At 37.4% G+C, this 18557-nt stretch overlaps 3 protein-coding genes and 1 pseudogene across 4 annotated transcripts; all 4 read left to right on the top strand.

The window, feature by feature from the left end:
* Window positions 1–788: 788 nt before the first annotated feature.
* LOC137732678 (uncharacterized protein At4g15545-like) lies at window positions 789–3449 on the top strand (annotated as a pseudogene). The gene is made up of 9 exons (XR_015957567.1): window positions 789–1097; window positions 1190–1260; window positions 1336–1392; window positions 1487–1574; window positions 1919–1996; window positions 2113–2334; window positions 2488–2530; window positions 3068–3147; window positions 3248–3449. The product of XR_015957567.1 is annotated as an uncharacterized protein At4g15545-like (transcript).
* A 991-nt stretch (window positions 3450–4440) lies between these two features.
* On the top strand, window positions 4441–8103 carry LOC137732290 (receptor-like cytosolic serine/threonine-protein kinase RBK2). The gene is made up of 9 exons (XM_068471598.2): window positions 4441–4703; window positions 5439–5557; window positions 5643–6074; window positions 6196–6447; window positions 6550–6704; window positions 6792–6871; window positions 6968–7103; window positions 7215–7364; window positions 7519–8103. The coding sequence occupies exons 1-9, from the start codon at window positions 4636–4638 to the stop codon at window positions 7699–7701; spliced, it is 1575 nt and encodes a 524-aa protein (XP_068327699.2). The 5' UTR covers window positions 4441–4635; the 3' UTR covers window positions 7702–8103.
* A 1275-nt stretch (window positions 8104–9378) lies between these two features.
* Window positions 9379–12372, top strand: LOC137731158 (putative prolyl 4-hydroxylase 4). Its single transcript, XM_068470268.2, has 7 exons — window positions 9379–9717; window positions 9804–9861; window positions 9958–10062; window positions 10356–10413; window positions 10962–11137; window positions 11621–11690; window positions 11802–12372. Exons 1-7 carry the CDS (start codon window positions 9590–9592, stop codon window positions 12095–12097), a joined length of 891 nt encoding a protein of 296 aa, XP_068326369.1. The 5' UTR covers window positions 9379–9589; the 3' UTR covers window positions 12098–12372.
* Window positions 12373–15652: 3280 nt separating this feature from the next.
* On the top strand, window positions 15653–17557 carry LOC137731479 (histidine-containing phosphotransfer protein 1). The gene is made up of 6 exons (XM_068470595.2): window positions 15653–15998; window positions 16128–16258; window positions 16411–16479; window positions 16913–16984; window positions 17109–17181; window positions 17286–17557. The coding sequence occupies exons 1-6, from the start codon at window positions 15939–15941 to the stop codon at window positions 17343–17345; spliced, it is 465 nt and encodes a 154-aa protein (XP_068326696.1). The 5' UTR covers window positions 15653–15938; the 3' UTR covers window positions 17346–17557.
* Window positions 17558–18557: the final 1000 nt, after the last annotated feature.

Below are 18557 nucleotides of genomic sequence, written 5' to 3'. Positions count from 1 at the left end.
AATATTGGGGAGTGGAAGGGGCAATTTTTGGATGAGTAATTAGTTATCTAACTCATTATTATGAAAGTCGAAACTGAAACCTCCCATTTACAATTAGCGCAGAATACCATTAGATCATTGTGTTAGTGATAAAAATTCATTAACATGTTTAAAATGGGTTTTTACCAAGAAAAAAAAAACATGTTTAAAATGTATTAGCACTAAAACTTATATGTAAATTTAACTTAAAATATATTTTTAGGAGAAATTTTTCAGTGTGGCAGTAACACAGCTTGGTACCTTAAGTGTTATCAATGCAAGTGGTTGACAATTTTTTTTTTTCAAATATTCAACAACTTGTATTATAATTTATAATATTTGGTGTAACGATATATGTTCTCGACACATTGAAAATATTCTGTTAGCAGGGATAGCAAATTGAACTTAAAGTTGATTTACATGCGTTCTCAAACTGCCAAGAGGATTCTGGGATCTTTCAATCACATATGTTCATCGTACATCGTGTGATAATAAATTATTGCAAATTGTTTTATTTAAAATTGAATATAAAGAGTATCTGACAAAAAATGACCGTACGATATACGATGAACGGATGTAATTAGAGGATTTTCGAAATCCTCACAAAGACAAAGAAGATCCGAGAATCCTATTTCCTTAAACTGTACAAGTGTACACGTTTGTCTCTTGTTCTCAAAACCCTATCCAATCACCAAACCACACGTTTCCCTCCAATCAAATCAACCAATATCTAATTAAAAAACAAAAAAGTTGAAAAAAAATCGAAAAAACAAAAAAACAAAAAAACAAAGGAAAAGGCGAGATGCTTGCGAAGGAATCGGGCAGTTCGGAATTCGACCTTCCCGTGGAAGTGTTGGAATTACTGCCGTCGGATCCTTTAAAACAGCTCGATGTGGCCCGCAAAATCAAGTCCCTCGCTATCTCGACACGTGTCTCGGCCCTGGAATCAGAGTCGTCCGCTCTGCTCAAGAAGCTCGCCGAGAAGGACCAGATCATAGCCGACCTCCAATCCCAGGTGCAGTCCCTCGACGCCTCTCTCCCCGAGACCGCCGACAAACTCGCCCTCGCGACCAGGAGAAGGTCCTACCCGCCCCAACCCGACCCACGAATCTTAAACCGCTTCAGTTTCAGTGAATGCGTTGACTAAATTTGACTTCGGTTCCGAAATTGCAGGAGGGATTGGTGAAGGAGAGGGCCGTACTCTCAAACACAGTGAGGAAGCTGAACAAAGATGTATCGAAGGTAACTGAATTTTTGCCGAGGTTGAAACGGCGCCGTTTTCTGCTTAGACTGAGCTTAGTTTGCTAATGTGCGCAGCTGCAGGTGTTCAGAAAGGCGCTTATGCGATCACTTGCAGAGGATGAAGAAAATCCTGTGGCAAATTTTATTTTTCAATTTTATTTAATTACGTTTCTGTTTTTAATTATTTTAATTAATTTGACATGTTGGATTGGATTTTGTGACACAGAGTGGAGCTTCAGAGGTTGTTGCCAAGCCTTCTAATACTGTACAAGCCGAAGAGAACTTGTCTTCTAAACCACATGTTGGACATGGAGGTTTGTTATCCCAAAATCTCAATTTAAAAATTTTCGTCCTAGTTTTTGTTTTAATCGTATGTGCAATTCATTGTCGTAAAATAGTTATGTTATGCTGTTTGATTGTAAATCATAGGAAAAAAAATGAACCGTACATGCAATTCATTGTCATAAAACAGTTATATATTATGTTGTTAGACCGTAAATTATGGAAAAAAATTAACCATTAGAATGTGACTACATTTTTTGTTTGTTACTTATTATATCTTTTTTATTTTTTTTGGGCCAACTTCATTTGCTCTATCTTTTGGTTCTCTGCTTAAATGGCAATGTACAACAAAACCCTAACTTGACAGTAATTTCAGAAGGTGATGTCACATTTTCAGTCCAAAGCACGTTTTCTGAAGCAGGAAGTACGTTTCATGAGGATCGCGACACAGATGGTACGGTTTGAATTAAGATCTTGGTCACGAAAAAATTGCTTTCAGTTATGCTTATAGTGAAGAACTTTTTAACATGTCAAATTTAATTTTCTTGCGTTTTCTTGTTGCAATGGCAGCCTCAAGAGCTCGCATAGCACACAGTGTCATGTTAGCATCCCAAACTAGCACACCTCGGCTCACTCCCCCTGGTTCTCCTCCTATCTATTCTGCATCCGCATCACCAACAAGAACATCGAAACCTGTGTCTCCAAAGCGACACTCCATGTCCTTTGCCACTTCAAGAGGCATGTTTGATAACAGATCGTCTGCGCCCTCAAGCCATCACAGCTCGGAACGCGGTTAGCTCGAGAAACTTCTGTAGAAAATGTTTAATCACGGTTCAAATAATTTTTTAGGTAGGATGCATGCGGTGTCACCCTGCAACAATGTTAAATAATTTGGTCATAGTTAATGTACGTATGGTTATTTGATTCTCTCTTAATCTGTTTCAGCAAGAACTAGGGTGGATGGGAAAGAGTTTTTCTGTCAAGTCAGGTAAAGTCGCTGATTAAATCTTGAATTTGAATCTGGTGGGAAAGAATAAGTTACAGAAATTTGTCTGAAGAATATTGACATAGTCAAAAATTTAATTCTGACTAGGTATCTCCAGTTGCATGCACTTCGTAAGTAATAACGCAGAACAACCCCACATCGCTTAGGTTGTTTTACGAGGTTTAATTCAATTGAACCAGGTTTACAATTCATTCACTGCCAAAATTAGCAGCTTACTACGAATATTTCAAGTCGTTCTAAGTAACTTCCAAGTAACTGGCCATGAATGCTTATGAGCTGCGCAAGGAATAAGCCTGATGGGTTGCCATCTCAATTTTCTTAGTTACTAATTGATACGGTCATAAAGTATGGAATCGGTTCTTGAGTCTCAAATACCGAAAATTCACTACCAGTACCACAATCCAAAATTTCGGGCTTGGCCTGCATCCAGTTTACAAACTATTTTTACTTTGCTATTCAAACTATTATTGTTGAGGAAGTTTATTCTCACCGTTGATCTTTTATTTCTTTTCCCCCAAGGAGTTGTCTGTCTTGCGAGCAGTTTGGTGCATTACTGGCAAATGTTAAGGTACTAAACGGGAAACAAGCAAACAAAAGAGGTATGTCCTTCCTTCCATCCTCGCTCTCTCCCTCTGCTCAGCGTATGTTCATTTTTAAGTTTTCCATTACCACTTGAGTGACTGTTGTGCAAAATTTCAGGAGACGCTACAGAAGGCGGATGAGATATTTGGGCCAGATAACAAGGACCTATATGCTATTTTTGAAGGATTAATCAGCCGCAATGTCCATTAAATTGACAATTTGAATCTTGTAAAAGCCAGTTTTACCACTTTAATCTGTTTTTTGGCTGTAATTAAATGCAAATTCAACGTGTACCGGAAGTCTGAAACCATTCTTTGAACTCCTGCTACTTAACTGTATGACTAGCAACTTTGCGAAATTACGTACTATTGAGTAGTACTATTGGTTAAATCTTGCGTATCTCGTATCACTCAGTGGTACGTTAAACGACCTGATATGACTTACGTTCGAGTCCATCCATGAGGTAAGTGGTGTTGTTTCCCTGAAGATTGGCTTTTCACAAGTTCACGTCAAGAAATGCTTTTGAAATTGTACTTTCGGCAATTAACGTAGTGCATCCTTTTGAGTGTACTATGGTTTATTCATATAAAATTAACAACGTGACGAATTGATAGGATAGGGCATTATTAAGAGGTGATTTCTTTGTCAATACTAAACAATACGAGGGATAAATTTAGTAGACGAGAGATACATTATCATCTCATGCTTATGTCAAATTAAGACAAGTCTTAATAAGCTTTTAGGCCAATAAGATACATGGAGAGAAAAACTTTGCTACATGCATCCAAGTTCTAGACCACATGACTTGTCCGTTCTACGCATGAGAGCAATTTGTATGACACGAGTATACCGTTGACGTTCAATAAAATAATGATACGTAAAAATAAACTAACATATGTCCTTATATTATTAGAACGGAACACTATTGTGACGATATACCCGTGTCATACAAGTCTTTTTCCCCCGCGCACAACACATTCTACTGAATACCCCCTCCCTCGTTTCAGACCGTTGATTGTTAATTATTGCCACGTGTCAAAGACCCAGAAGACGTGTAAACTGTAGGAGTTTGGGAATCTCCATAACTATACGTGCTTGCTTGCTTGCAAAACCTTTTCACAAACATGCAAAAATTACACGTTGTTATTTCTATTTATTTAAGAGTTTAAGACAGATCACATCGACTGGATTAAGAAGCTAATTAACGCTGTGCCAATAACAATTAAAAGCCGATTTTGGGCTTTAATAGTCGCTGATTGTCCAAAAATGCAGGAATATTTAGAGGGAAAAAACGGAAAAATCATGGCAGGCACTATTTTCCATTTCTCTCTCTCTCTCTTGCTTTCTCTCTTGCTTTCTCTCTCTTGATTTTCTCTCTCTAGGTTTCTGTGTGTGTGGTGTGTCGTTTCCTTTGGCTTCTGAAACCTTCAGCGGTTCTCTTTGGTTGGTGGCAGCCTCTGAGAATTCATGGAAGATGCCCCAGAACCTGAACCAGAAACTTCTTCATGGTAATCGCCTCCGTGCCTGCTTTTCAGATCATAGCTTCGGGTTTGGCGGCTTTTGTCTCTAAGTAGTAAGCTTTTCAAACTCTCATCCTGCAATGGTAAAATTTTCGTTTCCTCTTAGTAATATGAATGTCTAGCCTAGGAGGTCGCATTTACTTGTCATATTGCGTTCATTAGGGTAAAAATATGAGTCATTCCTCCTTGCAAACAAATCAAAATGCCACTTGCGTGTGGAAAAATTTCTTGACCTTTTTTTTATACAAGTGACATTTTGCTTTAAGCCAACTTAAATTGCGTAAGATAGCACATCCATTCTAGCCAATGTGACTACGCCTACGTCTGATTGTTTATTTTGTGGTTTATATCTTTGTATAATGTCTGACTATGGTTTGTTTCTTATATGCGAGGAGCTAAGCATTATGGTTTTGTTGTTACGTTATTCATTTGCACATGGTTTTGTTGGTTAAAAATGTCACTTTCGAATTTTTTGTTTTTGTTTTCGGGTTTTTTGTTTTTTGTTTTTTTTTTGCTTGAATAATTTCCCTGTTCCTCAAGAGATGATGTTTCAACGGTTCTTCTATAATCCATACACAAATCATTTATTTGATTCTATATATCTAGAGATATTTATTTATGCATGTGTCATATTCTGTGGCCCTTCTCTTTCTATTCCCCTCCCCACTTGGATGGTCGGTACTAGTAATACTACCATGGTTTGGCTGAATTTGCTCTTTAGGTTACTTAATCTGTTAGATTTTGGCATATTTTCTGTTCTTTGCTGACATATTGCTTCGTATGGGCAGCAATGGTTCCCGCGAAACGGCCAAGTACAATGAAGAAGCTCAGGCTACAACAAAGCCTTCTGCTCTCGGAGGATCAAGAAGAGCGCGAGCTGGATTCTCCGACTCTTTTTCAAGTCAAGGTAACAAATTTGTTTCGTATTCTTTTACTAATATTGCAGATATATAGCAATGTGGTACTAATTCTTTTGGGATTTGTCATGATAGACTTGAGATCATTAAATTTGGATGAGGATGTCTCAATAGATGAGCCCTCTTCAAGAGGAGTTTCCGAGGATGAATACTGCCCGAGAAGCTTAGGATCCGAAACATCTTCTCCCAAGGCCAGCACTTCAGACTCGGATGGAAGAGGCAGCAGTAATACTTCCGACTCGGATCCAAGAGCCAACCAACACGGGCGCAGTTTTTTTGGCATGTTGAAAAAAGGACCCCAGAATCCCTTCCCAACCTTCCCTCCTAAAGGTGCTCAAAAACCAAAACTCACCAGAAAGAAAACCAAAAGAATAAGAGAGGAATTCATTCCACAGCCCAACTCTCCTGCTCCTAGGTCTTTCGATGCTGACTTTTGCTGCTTCAAATCTTCCTGGAAGAATTACTCACTCTTAGAGCTCCAAGCCGCAACCAACAACTTCAGCCACGGTTTGTACTCACATTTCTTTGGAGCAATTACATTGCATTAGTCGTATATCGCTAGAATCATGATCTTCTAGAAAGGTTGTCACTTTATGCTCATAGAACTTTTAGATTTGTCTTCTTGAAGAGAACTTGATCGGGGAGGGAGGCTATGCTGACGTCTACAAGGGAACATTGGAAGATGGGCAGATTGTCGCGATCAAATGCCTGACTCGCGGTACTCAAGAAGAAATGACTGCAGACTTCTTATCTGAGCTTGGTGTCATAGTTCATGTTGACCATCCCAATATTGCGAAATTGATTGGCTATGGGGTTGATGGAGGGATGCATCTTGTTCTACATTTGTCTCCCCATGGAAGCCTATCGTCTATACTTTACGGTTTGTTTATCATTGTGAATTCATCTTTTGCACAGCAGAATTTCTTCCAATTTCACAAACAAGTGACTCGTTGGTTTTGTTTCTTCGTCGCGTGTTTTCTAGGACCTAGAGAGAATCTGGATTGGGGCATCAGATATAAAGTCGCTTTAGGGACAGCTAAGGGCCTTCTGTATCTTCATGAGGGGTGCCAGAGGAGAATTATTCACAAAGATATTAAGGCTTCTAATATTTTGCTGGCAGAGGATTTTGAGCCTCTGGTACACCCTCTTTGATCAATTGCTATAAAGGATTGTCAAAAAGCTGCATTGCGCTAATAATTCTCTGTTACTCCAATTTGAATCCAGATATCTGATTTTGGGCTTGCAAAATGGCTACCAGATTCATGGACTCACCATGTTGTATCGAAATTCGAAGGCACATTTGGGTTTGTTAATCCAAAATCTTTAGATTTTTGCTTTTGTACTAAGCTAGTTTTGTTTTCTAGATCAGTTGACATCATTCCGTTCCCCAATCATGACAGATATCTTCCTCCCGAGTTTTTCATGCACGGCATAGTAGATGAAAAAACCGATGTCTATGCTTACGGGGTGCTAATATTAGAGCTCATCACAGGCAGGCAAGCTTTGGATAGTTCACATAAAAGCCTTGTCATGTGGGTACGTTCGCTTCTGTGTAACTCGGTTTCTTGTTTAATTTTTGTAGGTAGGTAAGAATTATACTGGAATACTTGTTGACAAATTCGATCTCACTGAAACATTACTTTCCAGGCCAAACCTTTGCTCTCTATGAATAATATGAATGAGCTAGTTGATCCATGCCTTGGCGATGCCTATGATTTGAAAGAAATGAAACGTCTTGCGTTAACTGCTTCGTTTTGTGTACACCAGTCTTCAGTGAATCGACCGCAAATGAGCCAGGCATGTAATTATTTCTAGCAACGACTGCTCACAAGTTTGATTTTACAGTGCCAATATATGTGATGACCTAACTAACAAGTTTTTTTTTTGGTCATAACTTAACTAAGAAGTTTGTGTTGCGTTTTGTTTTAATTTTGTTTTAAATCCGCTGCAGATCGTCGAAATTTTAGAAGGCGATGAAGGCAGTTTGGAGTACGCTACAAAACGTCAAAAGTCTAAACTTCAAAGGACGTATTCGGAGGAGCTCTTGGATGCAGATGACTACAACTCAACCAAGTGTTTAAGTGATAGAGAGAAACAACTGGAGTTTATCTTGGGCACTTCTAATGAGGCCTAAACTTTCTATGTATGGGGTGTTGGGGTAGTTGAATTTGTTTCTTAAGGCCAGATTCACATTGCGCTGAAATCCGTCCACGGACCAAAAACGCTAGACAGTTTCAGAAGCAGAAAACGATGAGCATGCAAGAGAAGGAAGAGAAGAGCAAAGGACGTTTGTTGGAGATGTTAATGTTATATGTGCTTTGTTAATTACTCATCGTCTGTACAATGAATGTAATCGAAACGACGACTGAATGAGAGAAAAGCTTGAAGGGAGAGGGTGAGTGGTTTTAGTGAGCATGTATGTACAGCTGCTGGAACAAGTGAGTAGGTGATTTCTCGTGAAGGGGAACGTCTTCGAATCGAGAAATTTTTTTATTGCAATAGAAACACAGGTGGTACATCACGCGTTTTTATGTAAGTGGTGAAAAATTTTATTTTTTAAGTTATTAACTTTTTAACACACATTATTATTTGTACAATAACACGTGATGTACCACCTCGTGTGCCGATCACGTTGAAGAATCTCTCATTCGAATCAAAAAACCCTCGAGGAAAAAGATTAAAGAGGAAAGAGCATTAAAAATAGGGTAAAACCGTCAAAACACAATTAAACGAACAATGTTTTCTATTGGGTTTTTTTAAGTCAAAATAGTTTTTGAAATTGATATAATTCCTAACTTTGGTCTTGAGATTTAAAACAAATATAAGTGATCTTTTATATCATCGATCATTTTAATCATTCTGTGAAAAAATCTACATTAATTTGAGGGTATTTTTGTCAAATCAACATCTTCACTTGAACTGGTGGTTTCTTTAATTTTACAGAGATTTTTCATAGAAGACCAAAATAATTGACAATGGACAATCTCTGAAACAGTTTCCATTGATTTTAAATTTCAGATACTAAAGTGACGAGTTATATAACTTTGAAGTGGTTATGCACTATGCTTTGCTATGTCACACAACAAATCTATATTTGAATTAATGAAACACTCATTTGGCGAATCAATTTAGTTTCAAGCTTAATCATTATCTTCAATTGTTCATAAATTTATCACCTATCATAAAATGAGATCGCAAAAATATGATTTATCTAACCAACACAAAAGTTTAACAAACATGAAACATTAGCCATAAAAGAAAATGATTCAAGTTCTTTAAGAAATCTCAAGTTAGAATTTTCGTTGTAATTGAACTTATGAAATATTTATTTACTTGAAATGAGAATTGATGTATGATTCTTGGTTTCTTGTGTATTTAATAACACAAATCCTTATTTGATATTCGAAAAACGAGGAATTAGATTGACTAAGGAAAATGGTTGATCATAAGAATTAGATTGACCAAGGAAAATAGTCGATCATATTCACTTCGATTTCATGAGTTCTGCATTTTAAATAGGTAAACGTGTAATTAATGACATCGCTCGTTATAACATGCTTATGTAGATGGAGAAAAAAATGTCATGTATAGAAGTGAGAATATGATTAACTACTCTCTTAACGAAACTAATTTTTGACTTCTTGTAATACGAAATTACACATTTTTTTTATTTTGTATGTGTTTAGTTAACGTAAGAAAAAGCAGAACAATTGTAAGTAAATAAATATTGCCCTAGTGGATAACGATTTTAAAATGGAAAATCACGTGACAGTCGAATCGAATAAATTAAAAAAATTATGATAAGAAAATTAACAAGATAGCGTGTGAAAAATAAAAATAGATGTGAAAAACAGTGAACTTAAAACTAAGATGAAAAATACATGGCGGCAGCCACAGGTGGTTCACAGCAGCACTGCACTGAGATATGGGTTAGGAATTTAGGATCGGGATTAGAAATTCAAATGACATTGACACAGTCTGTCTCTCTCCATCTCAGAGATTGAGAATCCGACCGAGCACTGATGACTAGGGTTTGCCTTCACCTCCTCCTCCTCTTCTTCTTCCTGCTCTCAATCTGCTCCACCCCCTCTTCTGCTTCCACCTTCACCGTCAATCCGTCCAAAGTCAAACAGATCTCATGGAACCCTAGGTCTCTCTCTTAACTAACAGTGTTTTGTTTTTAATTTTTCGATTGGAATTGGATTGATGTGATTGGATTGGATGATCAATTTGCAGAGCTTTCGTCTACGAAGGTCTGCTGACGGACGCCGAGTGCGATCACTTGATCTCCATCGTGAGTTTACTCGCATTACAATCTTTTAATTTATTCAATTCTGATTTTTTTTTTCTCTCACGCTTTTATCAATGTGTTTGATTTCATTGTGAATAGGCGAAATCGGAGCTGAAGAGATCCGCCGTCGCCGATAACTTGTCCGGTCAGAGCAAGCTCAGCGAGGTCCGGACCAGCTCCGGAATGTTCATTCCCAAGGCCAAGGTCTCTGCTTCTTTTCTCCTTCCCTTTTCCATTTCTCATCATTTTTATATCATAATTATGTGTTCCTTAACTATATATACTACTTTTGTTAGGCTTTGCTAATTGCCAATTGCCATTCAATTTTACGTTTTTAGCCCGAAGTGCATTGATTACATTATAAATGTGTATGTATAGACACGCCGTGGATGTTTGATTGTTGACGGGATGATCATCGGTCATGAATTGGATTGCAAGTTACCAACGTATGGATGTATATCAAATGTGTTTTTTAACAATTTAAATTTGTTATGTAGGATCCTATTGTTGCTGGTATTGAGGCCAAGCTTGCAACATGGACATTTCTTCCAAAAGGTAAACCATTTGCCGAAGAATACTGTTTGTATTGTTCTTTTCTTATAACCTTTAACAGGTAGTTAACTTTGAATAATACAATTAATATTCGCAGCCATACCTTGTCGAATCATGGATCAAAATTGTTATCCTTTTATTGAGGTCCTCGTATGTTGCATTGACAGGGCCATGTATTTAGATTTTAGCAATACGACATGTTTCTTTTCCTTCTTTGCTTATAATTGGTGTTTAGATGTTTTGATGAAGAAGATTGAAGTGAAAACCGAGTATAAATAAGGGAATATAATCAAAATACGACAAGCATAATTTTTGGTAATATTGTTACTGCTACTGAATTGGGTGAACATGGGAAAAACAGATACTAGATTGAATGTTTGGAGAGCCATGTTTGTAAGATTTCAGAGGTTATCTATTCTTCCGACATAAAAAACCGAGCATTGCAAATATTGGATTGAGAAAGAAAGAATGATGTGATGAAAATTTAAAAAACGTTTTCATGTTCATTGCTGGGGCAATCTTACATGTGATATCTGTTTCTTGACTTTCAGAAAATGGTGAAGACATACAAGTATTGAGATATGAACCTGGGCAGAAATATGCACCACACTATGATTACTTTGTCGACAAGGTCAATATTGCTAGGGGTGGACACCGCGTAGCAACTGTACTGATGTATCTCACTGATGTGGCCAAAGGTGGTGAAACTGTGTTCCCTGAAGCAGAGGTTAGCTGCATTATTCACCTCCTGGATTCTGTAATTTTTATTGAGCTAACTCGAGCACCATTGAACAGATTAGTGTTACCAGAATTTCTACGTGATAGTTGCCTAACAACATAGGGATCATCTAATCTGTATCCTGGAAGATTTATTTTCATAAGCCACCCCTGGCTGCTCTTGGATTGGTAATATTAGCATGACTGACGTGCTCGTGAATCTGCATTACGTTGTTCTATTTTGCATTTGAATTAGCAAAAATGTTGGTAATGGTTATAGTTCTTTCAACAATTGTCTATTATAAAAATTATGAAAAACTAAAAGGATACGGAGGCATAGAAAGTAAGATAAAAAAAATTACTAGTTCTGTTAATTGGTTGGGAGTCTTGAGACGGGGTTGGGTGGTAGAGAATAAAGAAGTTTTTACCAGCTTGATTGTATGCTTTAGTTAATGTTGTTAATAATTATTTTTGTAAACCACTCTGGCTGCAGATACCTTCACGCCGTAAGGCTGCAGAAATAGATCACAGTCTCTCTGAGTGTGCAAAGAAAGGAATTGCAGGTAAGCTCTATATAAAATTATAAATTAATACAGCTTTTATCAAAATATAGAAATTGTTGCAGAAAAGTTGATGTATTCTGTTGCTTCTCTCTTCACCTTGGAAATATTCAGTGAAACCACGACGAGGAGATGCCCTTCTTTTCTTCAGTCTCACCCCACATGCTGTTCCAGACCCGAACAGTCTCCATGCGGGTTGCCCAGTGATTGAAGGTGAGAAATGGTCAGCAACGAAGTGGATTCATGTTGACTCATTTGACAAGAACTTGGATGCTGGCGGGAACTGTGGAGATCTGAATGAGAGTTGTGAGAGATGGGCTGCCCTTGGGGAATGCACCAAGAACCGAGAGTATATGGTTGGAACTCCCGACCTTCCTGGCTACTGTAGGAGGAGTTGTAAGGTATGTTAGAATTCACTTCGTGATTTCCACGCGGAGCATCAGTTGGAGGCTTCCTGTTCCTGTTGCGGTCATTCACTAATTTTTTGGTGGATTGTAATTTTATTTTTCATTACAAGCACTTTTACAGACGTATATAGCTGAATAGACCCTTTATCTTTGTTAATTGTATCGGTTATAACTGTACTGTTACATTTTGAAACGAAATTCAGCGATAGAAACCACCAAAAGAAACGTGTCCATGTATATACTTGAGACCTGAAATAACGACTTGAAGTTTTACACTACGTTTAAAGATCTAGCTGATTGCTTGGAGTATTACGCTATGTGTATGTTTATAATTTCACACTATTCGACCATTTTGTTCTCCATTAGAAGGAGGAGTTGTAATATTATCCATGTTGCAACTCGCATTTCACATGCTTGAAGTTTGAGAGCTGAGACGTTTGCACGTGCGCACTGCCATTTACGTGTGTTATTGCGCATCATGAGAAAGAGAGATGCAAGTTTTTGATATGCTTATACACCGGATCATAGTAGAATATTTGCAAAGTTCAATTTGTCTCGATTTTTAGTGGTGTCACACATAGATTTTCTTATAATTTTGTTAGCCACATAAATTAAAGTATGTACTTTCTTATATCTGTTTGATTGGGGGTTGAAATAGTCGTGCCATGCCGTAATATCTGCAGGTTTGGTACTAAGGTGATTCTGAAAAAAATTAGTATAAAAAAAAAACTGGGAGCTGTTTTTGTGTTTGGTAAACATTCAGCTTCAGTTTTTTTTCACAGTTTTGGATGAAAAAAAAGCTAAAAACAAGAAGCTGCAAAACCCAGCTTTGAAAAACCGGCTTTTTTCATATCTGTTTTACATAAAAGTTTACCAAACACTATAATACTGTTTTTTTTTTTCAAAAGCACTTTTACAAAAATGTTTACCAAACATTCTGCTGCTTATTCTCACAACACAACAAAAGTAGTTTTTTTTTTCAAAATACAGTAATACCAAACCAGCTCTTAGATTCCCACCACCATGATTAGAAGGGAGGGAGGCTCCTCCCCCAAGTAGGAGTAGTGGTCCTTATTCCCTTGCATGTCTGTCCTACCATTAGGTCATTTGGCACATCCGATGCATGCTATGATTTGGTAACTCGTAGAAACAGCATGGGACACACGTCAATACTGTGTTCAAGCTGGGTCAACCCCCTCTAGTGCTCCCTTATGCGAGAATTGAGGTTGTAAACAAAGAGATTTTCTAGTATGTACCGTGTGTATTATACACTGACGTCTGTAGTCATTGGATCATTCACTGTTGAATCATTAGCTACACATTCAACGCTACATTAATCTAATTGGTATGTACATTGGGGCATAGTAGAAGTATTAGTAATAGATTTTGGGCACCACTAACAGGATATTTGAATATGAAGAAAGGAAGGAAGATGCTAAATTGCTACTTGTAGAATTAAGGTGACGCCAATGATTCCTTATCGTGTTTTATCAACCATGAGTCTGTAACTTGAATTTTACTTGGGATGGTCAAGTTTCTAGATGCTGATGTATGTCGAACAATGCATCAACGGCTAAAAGCCATCCATTCACACGTGGACAACTAACATTTTGAGTTTGGCAATATCCAACTATATGAATGGAGCACAAATAGCTACAACCTTTGAAGCATTAAACAACTAAATAAGAATATGTTCCATTTATCTATAGGAATATAAGAATATGTTTCCACCCAAATCCTACAATTTTCATCACAATTTATGAAAAAAAAAAAAAAAATTAGAATATAACAAGACACCTTACTTTGTCTTTTGAGAAAAAAACAAAGAGAAAATATAGAGGAGGATTCTCTCTCAACAGTTTTGACATTTCCGAACCGTCCAAAGCTCACCCAACGGAGCAAATTTCCTGAATTGAAAAAGATTTAGGTTAAGGAGGAGGGCTTCGACAAACACAACTGGCCCTTTGTGTTTTTGGTTGGCAAAACACAATCGACAGTTGATTACTACAGCAACAGCTGTAAGAGAGATTTCAAGATTCTCTTATATTTGGGGATTGCTTGTTCGACCAAGAAATAAACAAACAATTTTTTATTTAGATTCAAGAGCGGCATTCTAGGATAGGTATCGAATATGTGAATGCTTTGAATTACTTGAATTATAAGTCTCGATAAATAAAACAAACATTCACCAAATATGGCATGAAGATTGGAAGGTACATCCTTTTCAGATCCCATTGTTCAAAGCTCAAGGATTAAAAAATTTGGATTGTTCAAGAGAAATCCGAACCCTTATTTGGTGTGAGAAGGGCTAATAAAATGTGTTAATAAGGACCATATGATTAATTTGAATGGTGCAGATTCTTAGTCATTGAGCTCCAATCAGGAGAGATCTCAACACGTCTTACCAAACTTGCTTAATTCGCGATTTTGGCGAATGATAATTCTGCCACATGGGATATTGGGATGGGGTGGCATTTGATTAGTTGGGGATTATTCTAATAATTATCTTTAATTTTAGTAACCCTAAAATCCCTAACAAGCTGGCTGGGGTTTAGTTCCAACCAGCAAAACCGCTAACAGCTTGTAAATCACAAGTCCTGGTCCCTCTATATGTGGAGCATAGACCACGACTTTTTTTTTTTTTTTTTTGCAAATAAGTTGTAGAAAGTTAGCTAAGATTTTAATCGGATTTTATTTTCTTGGGTGATACAATTCTCTTTAATAATTCTTAGCATTGGGCGGTACGAAATAAACAGTTGATAGTGAAAAGATAGTTTTTTTTTTTTCTTTAAAAAAGGGAACAGCTGGTAGTGAAGTCACGACAGATTATCATCATTTTGATGGTTAGAAAGACCTACAGAGACATTTCAATCTTCCTTGGCCACTATCGTGTAATTCACCAGCGCCAATAATCAACCCAGAACGAGCTGTGTTGAATATAAAGTTGAGCAATATGAGCCTACAACCCGAGTGAACTCAAGCCCTAACGATGCCAAATGATCCCAAACTCAAGCTTGAGTCCAGATTGTGAAGCCTAAGTTCACCTTCCAACTCATTTAAGTTTCACCCGACGTCTTATTTTAATTAAAAATTTGCAACCAATTTTTTTAATTAGGGCTTAGGGATCTTTAAAGCCCTTCAAATGAAATGGGTTAAGGCCGAAACCAAATAGAACTGGCACCCAATCGAACCAAACTAGAACATGGTTAGAACTGGGTTGATCTTGTTTTTCTTGGTAATTTATATTCATAAAATAAGCTAATGAACTGTGTAAAAACTTTGATTCGTGTATGAATTGAGCAGAACCTTCCAATTCCCAAATGATAGCAACACATAGACCCACTTTACCACCACCGTAACATTCTAGTCTACGTGTCCTTCTCCAACCCTAGGGTTTATTCCTTGAGAAAAAGCCCAAAGACTTGAAAAATGTACAAAATTACAAGAAAAACAAAGGTAGAGAGAGAGTGTATTGTGCAGGAGGTTAAATGGTAATAATAAATAATTATTACTAATTATTATATATAAAGGAGGGCAAGTGGTGGGGTCTGTGATTCTGTGGGAAAAAAAGTAAAAACCAGAGCACATCCGCATAAAGAAGTAGAAGGGGAGGTCAGACTCTACCTGTACTAGACAGTAGACAAATACCCTAAAGCAAGCAGCTTTTGGATTTTGTTTTTTCACGTTGAATTCACCAAACCCTTTTTCTAGGTTTTTATACTTTTATGCTCTCTGATTTGTGCAATAATTCCTCAAGATCTGCAATTCAAGGCACAAGCTTTTCTCAGCTGGCTGGCTCTCTTTCGCTTACTCTGTCTGTGCGGTAAGGAACAAAAGCAAAGACATGGAGGTGGGGCAAATGCAGAGACAGTGGGTTGACTACACAAAATCCCTGTTCCTGGAGGTAAACGCAACAGAGAAGTGTGAAATTTATGAAAAATCACAGATGGGTTTGTTTTGTTTTCGTTGTATTTGCTTGTTCTGTTCCTGATTTTTTGTTTTTTTGGGTTTTTTTTGGTTTGGGTGAGAGAAGGGCTTTCTGGATGGTCAGTTTTTGCAGCTCCAACAGCTGCAGGATGAGAGCAACCCAGATTTTGTTGTCGAAGTGGTGTCCCTTTTCTTTGAAGATTCCGAGAAGCTTCTCAATGATCTCACCAGAGCTCTGTAAGAATCCAAGATCTTACCTTTTCACTATCGTTTCTTCTCTAGGATTAGATAGGACTGGGTTGATTTGTGCGGTGCTCATAGTTTGCTTTGGATACTTTGAGGAGTGCATGATTTTCCCTTTTTTTTTTTTGTGTTTTTTGTTTGCACAGAGAACAACCAACCGTAGACTTCAAAAGGGTTGATGCCCATGTTCACCAGTTCAAGGGTAGTAGCTCCAGGTACACTTCAATTTTTCTTATTCTTTTGCCTATGAAAAAGAAACATGAAATGAAGTAGCAAAAGTTGGTCCTTTTTTGAATTTCTTAGTTGATTTTATAGTTGGAACTGCTCGTTTTACCGTTTCGAACTCCTAGTTGTATAGTCTGTTGGACAGTTTTGCATTTTGTTCAACCTGACAGTACATGCTTGGATAGATTAAACTTCGGGAAATGATTTTCACACGCCCCTTTCTCCCTCTGCACTCCCTCTTCTCTAGTCTTTGGATTGAATAGTTCAAAGAGAATCAACGAGTACAGAAGGAGAAAATGGGAGTGTGATAATTATTCATTACCCTAAACTTAATCTAGTTCAGATATAGGGACATAGGTTTGAGAGCAAATTTCTGTTCATGTTTAATTGAATGTGTTTGATGAGAGTTTTTGTGCTCAACAGTATTGGTGCGCAAAGAGTTAAAAATGCCTGCATTGCTTTCCGCAACTTCTGCGAGGAACAGAACACTGAAGGGTGATTTTACTTTACTCTAAGCATTCCTATATAGTGTTTTTCTTTTGCATTTAATTCTTTCTTAATCAGCTCTCGAAGTTTTGAGGTCTTGAACCATGAAAACTGAAAGACTTTTCGTTAGCAGGTGTGTTAGATGTGTTCAACAAGTAAAGCATGAGTACTACCTCGTCAAGAGCAAGCTTGAAACTCTCTTCGCGGTGAGTAGAATTGTATAGACGCTTGATGTTGCTTATTATGTTTAACTTATTATTGTTCCATTTACTTATTCTTTTTTTCCAAATTTAAATATTGTTGGTTTCAGATGGAGCAACAAATTATGGCAGCTGGCGGGTCGATTCCTATGTTGGAATTGAATTTCTAAGCCGACAATTGTGAAAAGAAACAAGAAGGTTAGGGTGGTTGGAGAGATCTCATCACACGAGTATTGTATAACACCTCTCTTAATTGATTGAAATTCCTCTTCACTGTTGAATTTGTGCTTGTATGAATGTTATGAGTAGTAGTTTTTCCATCTGGTGCCACTTCTTGATGAACCTTTAACCTTGTTATTATGAAAAGGAGTTTCCCTTCCAATACTAGCTGGTGATATGCTTTATTGCTTAATTACTTTACCTATTCATGTCTTTGGGTCGTTGTGATTGAAACTGCGGCTGCGCAAACCGATCCCAAGTTTTTGTATTCAACTAGGGTTTTGATCGTGAGAAATCTCCAGCCCGCAGTTTCTGCTTTTGTGGAAACTTTGACATGGCTCAAGTTTTGTGTTGGCTGTTCCTCGTTGTTGGTATTGTTGTGTTAGGGAAATGATTTCACACTCGCTCTTTATCCTCTTGCACTCCCCCTCTTATTTCTGGCCACAGGATTGTATAAATCAAACGGTGAATCAAGGACAGAAACAACCAGGTAAGTGCGGGAGGAAAAAAGAGTGCGAAAATCATTTCCCATGTATTATTAGTAGAACTACATGCTTACCATTCGTATCAATCCTTAGTTGTCATCGGTGCCAGCAGAGATTAAACAAATGACTCATGAAGTCTTGTTTAATAAATCCATATTATAAAATAGATGTGAAAGATTTGATTCTTTGAAGCTAATTATCAATCTTGATCTGCTTTGCTGGCCATTTGTTTGCTGCTCAAACGTGTTTTTCTCGTCAAATTTTTTCTTTTAGGAAAGGAGAATCAATGAGAAGGGTCAATGATCACCACAACCGGACAATAACATTTTGTTCCTTTTAACAATATTATCTTTCTTTGTTTACTCAGAATAAAATAGAAAAAGGAAAATGATCCATGTTAAAGGTTTTTTGTTATGCATTATAACTTACCCGGGGTTATACCGCTTCATTTTCTTTCTCACACATCGATATACACCTTTTTTTTACATTTTCACACGTCGCATGATGTGTGAGAAGCAAAGAAAAGCGATATACCTTTGTTGCAGAGAGCTGTCTGTCACTCCCTGCAACGGGTGGCTAAATCGAACAATGGTGCAACAAGGGATAAAGCATGGAAAGTTGGCAGGCTTGGGGTGGTGAGATTATAATAATGATTAGTGACAATGACATGGTTATGAT

The sequence above is a fragment of the Pyrus communis genome, chromosome 16 (genome assembly GCF_041283825.1).
Source record: "Pyrus communis isolate YQ-2024b chromosome 16, ASM4128382v1, whole genome shotgun sequence".
NCBI classification, from domain to species: domain Eukaryota; kingdom Viridiplantae; phylum Streptophyta; class Magnoliopsida; order Rosales; family Rosaceae; genus Pyrus; species Pyrus communis.
Note: the sequence above shows the minus strand (reverse complement) of the source record. Positions and strands in the feature narration are given on the sequence as shown.

Coding starts and splice junctions, on each gene's coding strand:
- LOC137731158 (XM_068470268.2), top strand. CDS start 9,590: ATGACTAGGGTTTGCCTTCACCTCCTCCTCCTCTTCTTCTTCCTGCTC. Junction 9,862..9,957: donor GCGATCACTTGATCTCCATC/GTGAGTTTACTC, acceptor CATTGTGAATAG/GCGAAATCGGAGCTGAAGAG. Junction 11,691..11,801: donor TGCAAAGAAAGGAATTGCAG/GTAAGCTCTATA, acceptor GGAAATATTCAG/TGAAACCACGACGAGGAGAT.
- LOC137732290 (XM_068471598.2), top strand. CDS start 4,636: ATGGTAATCGCCTCCGTGCCTGCTTTTCAGATCATAGCTTCGGGTTTG. Junction 6,448..6,549: donor CCTATCGTCTATACTTTACG/GTTTGTTTATCA, acceptor CGTGTTTTCTAG/GACCTAGAGAGAATCTGGAT. Junction 6,872..6,967: donor AAATTCGAAGGCACATTTGG/GTTTGTTAATCC, acceptor CAATCATGACAG/ATATCTTCCTCCCGAGTTTT.
- LOC137731479 (XM_068470595.2), top strand. CDS start 15,939: ATGGAGGTGGGGCAAATGCAGAGACAGTGGGTTGACTACACAAAATCC. Junction 16,259..16,410: donor AATGATCTCACCAGAGCTCT/GTAAGAATCCAA, acceptor TTGTTTGCACAG/AGAACAACCAACCGTAGACT. Junction 17,182..17,285: donor AGCTTGAAACTCTCTTCGCG/GTGAGTAGAATT, acceptor TGTTGGTTTCAG/ATGGAGCAACAAATTATGGC.